At 34.9% G+C, this 6,930-nt stretch overlaps 1 protein-coding gene across 1 annotated transcript; it reads right to left on the bottom strand.

Annotated features, from left to right (window-relative positions):
* Window positions 1-274: 274 nt before the first annotated feature.
* LOC126837672 (uncharacterized) lies at window positions 275-6,561 on the bottom strand (the record flags this gene model as incomplete). The annotated part of the gene is made up of 6 exons (XM_050571624.1): window positions 6,550-6,561; window positions 5,180-5,353; window positions 1,983-2,093; window positions 1,012-1,119; window positions 527-634; window positions 275-307 (listed from the first exon to the last, which is right to left on the bottom strand). Coding segments are annotated over exons 2-6 (474 nt in total), but the record flags the coding sequence as incomplete, so codon positions are not given.
* Between the last annotated feature and the right edge of the window lie 369 nt (window positions 6,562-6,930).

Genomic DNA, 6,930 nt, shown 5'->3' with positions numbered 1-6,930 from the left:
AAATATACATAGATGTTACCATTTAAATTTTAAAAGTTGATAGAGCTCTGAGAGAAAATCAGAAAGATACATATTTGAATACGACCTCATATTGTAAAATAACATAAACAAAAGTTTTCAATTGAAAAACTACAAAATTCGAAATAGTTTAATAGAAATTTATTGTCTTATCCATAATGAATCTTCCAGTATAGTCGATTAAATGTCCATGCATTCTAGGGTCGTATTCCCATAGTATCTCATTAAACGACAAATTTTTATTTTTGGTACTTACCTCTTCTCTAACCAACATTTCCATATAACGTCGCTGAAAAACAAAATAAAGAAAAAATTGATATAATTGTATATTTTAAATTTACCTGTGGTCTAATTTTCAGATTTTTTAAACCCCAAAAACTTCAATTAAAAAACAAAATAAAGAAAAATTATCCAACCCTTTTAAGAAAATTAGTTAATAAGCATTTATGGATTGTAAAAAGAGGGGAAAAAAATTGACTATAGTAAACTTCTAGTATATTAGACTTACCAAATCCGGCCTTGGTCCACGTGGGACCTCTTCGACCTCCTCGTCTACTCTGTGTTCTGTTATGAATATCGGTTCATTTGGGCGCGGTACTACATTATGTTCCTCTCCCTAAACGCAAACAAAACTAATTAATACAATATTTAAATATATGTAAAAAAAACCCAAGGTATTAATATTTTTCTTCTCCAGTTTTGGCATTTTTAGTTATTTTTTATCACCACTGTAATAGACTACTACAGCTTATGGGGCGTACAATCGTACAACATTTTATTTCACGTAGGAAAGCGATTAATAAAGCTACTTGACTGTAACCTGTAGATTTAGGATATTTTTAGTTCAATGGAACGAAGTGTGGTACCAGGAAAGCCAGTGGGAAGAAAAATTAACCAACCCTTTTAAGGAAATTAGTGTATAAGCATTTATGGATTGTAAAAAAAGGGGCAATAAAATTTGGCCATAGTCAACTTCTAGTATTTTAGACTTACCAAATCCGGCTTTGGTCCACGTGGGACCTCTTTGACTTCCTCGTCTACTCTGTGTTCTGTTGTTAATATAGGTTCAAAAGGGTGCGGTTCTACATTGTGTTCCTCTCCCTAAACGCAAACAAAACTAATTACTACAATATTTAAATATATGTAAAAAAAAAACCCATTGTATTTATATTTCTCTACTCCAGTTTTGGCATATTTAGTTATTTTTTATCACCACTGTAATAGACTACTACAGCTTATGGGGCGTACAATCGTACAACATTTTATTTCACGTAGGGCAGCGATTCATAAAGCTACTAGACTGTAATCTGTAGATTTAGGATATTTTTAGTTCAATGGAACGAAGTGTGGTACCAGGAAAGCCAGTGGTAAGAAAAATTATCCAACCCTTTTAAGGAAATTAGTCTATAAGCATTGATGGATTGTAAAAAAGGGGGAATAAAATTTGGCCATAGTCAATTTCTAGTATTTTAGACTTACCAAATCCGGCTTTGGTCCACGTGGGACCTCCTCGACCTCCTCGTCTACTCTGTGTTCTGTTATGAATATCGGTTCATTTGGGCGTGGTTCCTCATAATGTTCCTCTCCCTAAACGCAAACAAAACTAATTAATACAATATTTAATTAAATGTAAAAAAAAACCCAATGTATTCATATTTCTCTACTCTAGATTTGGCATATTAAGTTATTTTTTATCACAACTGTAATAGACTACCACAGCTTATGGGGCGTACAGTCGTAAAACATTGTATTTCACGTAGGAAAGCGATTAATAAAGCTACTAGACTGTAACCTGTAAATTTAGGATATTTTTAGTTCAATGGAACGAAGTGTGGTACCAGGAATGCCAGTGGCAAGAAAAATTATCCAACCCTTTTAAGGAAATTAGTCTATAAGCATTTATGGATTGTAAAAAAGGGGGAATAAAATTTGGCCATAGTCAATTTCTAGTATTTTAGACTTACCAAATCCGGCTTTGGTCCACGTGGGACCTCTTCGACTTCGTCTTCGTCTACTCTGTGTTCTGTTGTTAATATAGGTTCATTTGGGTGTGGTTCCACATTATGTTCCTCTCCCTAAACGCAAACAAAACTAATTAATACAATATTTAATATATGTAAAAAAAAACCCAATGTATTCATATTTCTCTACTCTAGATTTGGCATATTAAGTTATTTTTTATCACAACTGTAATAGACTACCACAGCTTATAGGGCGTACAATTGTCAACAAATTTTATTTCACGTAGGGAAGTGATAGATAAAGCTACTAAACTGTAACCTGGAAATTTAGGATATTTTTAGTTCAATGTAACGCCAGCACTGTGCTATTACTGCCCTCATTATTTTTATAATGTATGACTGATTTCTGTACACAACTAATTTTTATGTCGACTAATAATAATACTAAGGACGAAGAAGGTTGATAGTTTTCTGTTGAGTCTTTAACTAGGGATTGTGTTGGTTCCTTATTAGGTTGAACATTTGATGTTCGCTTAATTGCATCATAATGCAGCAAAGTATGATGGCGAGCTGAACAAGTGCGACAGTTGCTTGACGAACAACCCTTTGCATTGTGGTTAGGTGACAAACAATTAAAACAGACTCGCGATCCCTTTGCTACTTCATATCTTTTAGAAACCTTTATGCTCCGGAACTTGTAACATCGATGAAACAAGTGATCACCGCGACATAATGGACATTGTGAGGGAGAACTTTGAGTAATAAACACAATTTATTCTTTGAGCCGGTAGATTTGTGCTCGTCGGATTTTCTGTTAAACACAACAAGTCCTCGCTGACCACTTTCAAACGCGTCAAGTAACCTAATACGAGAGTTGAGAAAAATTTCAAACTGGGAAAATGGAACTACATCAGTTGTGCCTAACGATCGTTCCCATTGTTGTAGAGTCAACTTGTCCAATTTGCTTAACGCTAGCTCAATCAATATTGCATGCCATTTATCTACTGCCTGACCAAGGTTGTTTAATGCTTGTCGATGCTTAATAGAGATGTTATAAAACAGTTTAGCGACACAGAACAGGAAGTATTGAACACAGGTGCCTTAACGGCTGTAAAATAGGCAATTTTATGTGCTCCGTGTAGCCTATTTTAAACGCCTTGAATAAACAAAAAAGAACCAAAGAATGTAATTTTTGTTAGGCTGAAGTAAAAAAAAAGCAGAAGTACAATTAATAATTTTTATTGTTTACCAGTGCCGAAACTACCGGGGGGCGGGCAGGGCGACGCCCTGCTAAAAGGGCACTATAAGATGAATTTTGGGGCACAATTTCTAACTTAGATACCTTCAGTCTAGGTCCTGATTAAAGAACAAAAGCAGTTATAAAAATAAATTTTTTAAATATTTATCTATTTGTCAAACAGTTCTTATCGATTTTATAATAGTAGATATTTATAGTAGTTCTCTGAAAATCGATATGCAGCCTAATAACACTGATATTAGTGATTGCTCTGTAGTTAAACCATGGTTACAGTATTTAAAACTGTTAAGACTAACTGAGAAAGTGATAGTAAATTACTAGCAGATTTTGATCCAGTTCTACACCAGTTGTTAAATGAAGACAGGTATAAAATAAATAATAATATATACCTTTCAGGATACGCACAGTATTAGCTTAGTTCTACCCACGCGACCACTCTGAGGCCTGTAAGTTATAGGGACTACAATTTTGGGGTGAACAGCAGTGTAGCGACTCAATACTGTGCATACCTGTTTTTCTCCGCAAGGAACAATTATTACAAACGCTAGTGGCCGGCACGACAATCCTCAAACAATGAATCAACAACATTTGAAACCGACACGAATCTAACGACTAACCTAAAAATCAACAAACCAATTTAATATAATTTTACTGTACCCTGCTAGAACGACACCAACTTAACGTTCCCCGGACTCACTAACGCGTTGTTAGAGTTCAGCGTCTGATGATGAAAATGTATTTTAAACGTATTGGCGCGAGGGTAACTTTTAAGGGTAAAAATGTACTCTGTAGTAGTAAAATATAATTATTTTATAAGTGCTTAGACTTCTTGCAATATAAATTACCATAAGAGTTGAAAAAAAGTTGTAAAAAAATGCAAAAAGTCTTGGGGAGTGAAACCGGATTTGAACCCAGTACCTCCTCACTACTGAGACCGATCACGCCCAACCGCACCACATATAGATTTTGCTGGCGGCTAGAAAATAGGTCGATTTAAGATATATGAAAAAATGTGTACATTTCAAAGTAATTCTCCTTGTTAGAAAATGGCTGCTGTTTTTCGTTTACACAATCAGCCAATCAGAAGGTGCCATTTGAGCGCACGCACGTGATAGACGGGCGCGCGCCATTTTGTACGACAACATCAATTAATGTTAGGTATAATAAAATACGTTTAGATTTTTTTATTATTTCTGCACGGCATTTCTGCTAATAAAATAAAATGTAATAAACTCTAAATGTTAAACTTAATATTTGTACTACTTATTATTTTATTATACCAAATAGTAGATACATTTTTTGTAATTAGATCCGAAAAATAAATCTATAATAATATGTTCTTATGTATAATTATCTCTCTTATCTCTTGCAGATTAAAAGTTCTCAACCCGACCTAAAACGCTCGTAAATTATATTCATATATATATATATATATATATTCGTACATTCGTACCTAAATACAGGGGCGAAGGTGGTTCAGTAATATTTCTACTTAAGCATTGAACTAACCCCCCCCCCCTCCCTTTTTAATATCACTGTTTATAAGTTATAGTCAATACTCGAGCCATTTTGTTGGATATGTCTAATCCACGATTGCGTTAATGAAAGCGACGTCCGTTTATCTTCATCCGAGGCCAAATATTAATATTTCTGCGATTTTATTGATTCGGGCGCTGTTTGCATTTCATACCGACGATAAGAAGCTGGGCGCAGCTTGTAACATGTAACCTTTTTTAAACCAAATTATAAACGGGGCGCAGTTTACGTAAAGCAAGGTAATTTGGGCGCAGTGGCGCAAAAACTCAATGGATAATCGTTTTCTTGCACCCGGACAGATCCCGGCTCGGACCCGACCTTAACACGTAAAGATTGTCAAGCGGAGTTGTGTGTGCGACCGTTTCCTTAAGTATGACAGTGAAATATTTTTTTAATTCATACGTACCGTCAATCGTGAGCTGCGCCACCAACCCACCGCATATTGCACCAGGCCGTAAGTTCCAGCTCCTGCCACGAACCCTCCGGCCACTAGCGCTGAATTTAACACCATCTTTTCCATATTTTCGCAAAATCAGTTGGATTCTTCAAGTCAATCAAACGGATAAGTTCTTGAGACTTGCTGACAAAAAATAACTGAATACTGTTATAAATAATAGATAACAACAATACCTAATAATAAACAATGATTTCTAAAAGCCAATTTAATTATTTATTCTATTCGGATAGCTTATAAATCGTCTGGTAAAATTCCGAGCTTTTTAAATATCCAAAAATGTTTTTTTTCTAATAGATTTCGTCTATTAACGAGAGTAATTGAGTCAACGGGTCGCAATAGAAGATGCCGTGTTAGACTACAAGACCGAAAAAGGCCGATGGATAAATTAAAAAAATGGCCTCCTGCGAGATAGTGTCGTCGAACCAATACTCTTTAATGTGTCTATACAAATGACCAGCCCATTATGGAAACTACTCGCCGTTTCCTGTATGCCGACGATTTAGCGATAACTGCGCAGGGCAAAACTTTCAGTGAAGTGGAACAGACACTCACACATGCGCTGGAGAACTTGGACAGATTCTATACACAGAACTCACTAAAACCCAACCCAGCGAAAACGGAAGTAAGTGTATTCCACCACAAACAAAACAGGCAAAACAAAATTTTATTTTACTCGTTTAGTTTTGTATCGAAATTTCTGTAAAAATTCAAATTATTCCATGGTACTATTTAACGTCAAAAAAAAACATTGGTTTAAATCATACGATATTGAAAAAAAGAAAGTAAAAAAACTATGTCATAAGTACTATACTCGTCACTTTTATATAAAAAAAAACTGGTTCGTGTCGCGCGAGACACGCGTTTGGAACGAAGTCCCTTTCGGGTAAATGATCTTAGCGTTTTAGACTTCGGCGATATAAATTACCATAACAGTTGAAAAAAACGAAAAAAATGCTGTATTTGGAGATGGAGGAGTCGCCGGATTGAACCCGTACTACTACTTACTCCAAGGAACTGTTCATTCTCGACCGCACCACATTTCGATTATAGCAATGTAAAATAGGTCTATTTAAGGATATACCAAAAGATATGTAAATTTGAAAGTTGATTATCTCTGGAATTAGGACGCATTGGCACAAACGCTCAAATAAGGGTGTTTTTATTTCTCAAAAATAACATTTATTCGCAATTTGAAGAAAATCCGTCACGCCTTTACTGTGACCCCCCCTTCGCAAACTTGTCAAACCGTGTGCCGTGCACAAGCACGGTTGGGTGTACCTACCTATACACTTCTCTAAAAATATTGTTGTGTTACTTACGTTTTGTCGACCTGTATTTGTTTCAAATCACTGTCGCTCGCATCACTCTCCATATTTTTTATATTACAATAACACACTGGCACATATACATATTTAAACTGAACTGAAAATACAGATTGCAAATTTAATGGCCGAGAGCGTTAGCGTCAGAGAGTCAGTGTTTCAAGCATCTCAGTAGATAATTGTAAAATAATTTTGAAATAATTTATTAATAATTAATTAATTTAAATAATTTGGGAATAGATTCTAAATGTATATAATAATTTTCTTATTATGCTATATGTTTTTCTCCGATGGTTTAACAAACATATATCAATAATTACATTGTATTGAAGTTATGGTGTCACGACTTACGGATAATGTAGAAATAAAAAATAAATA

Source organism: Adelges cooleyi, unplaced genomic scaffold (assembly GCF_023614345.1).
Source record: "Adelges cooleyi isolate 19-005CV unplaced genomic scaffold, UGA_ACOO_1.1 ACOO_flye_CR_arks_rails_tigmint_CR_PRNA_278, whole genome shotgun sequence".
NCBI lineage: Eukaryota > Metazoa > Arthropoda > Insecta > Hemiptera > Adelgidae > Adelges > Adelges cooleyi.
Note: the sequence above shows the minus strand (reverse complement) of the source record. Positions and strands in the feature narration are given on the sequence as shown.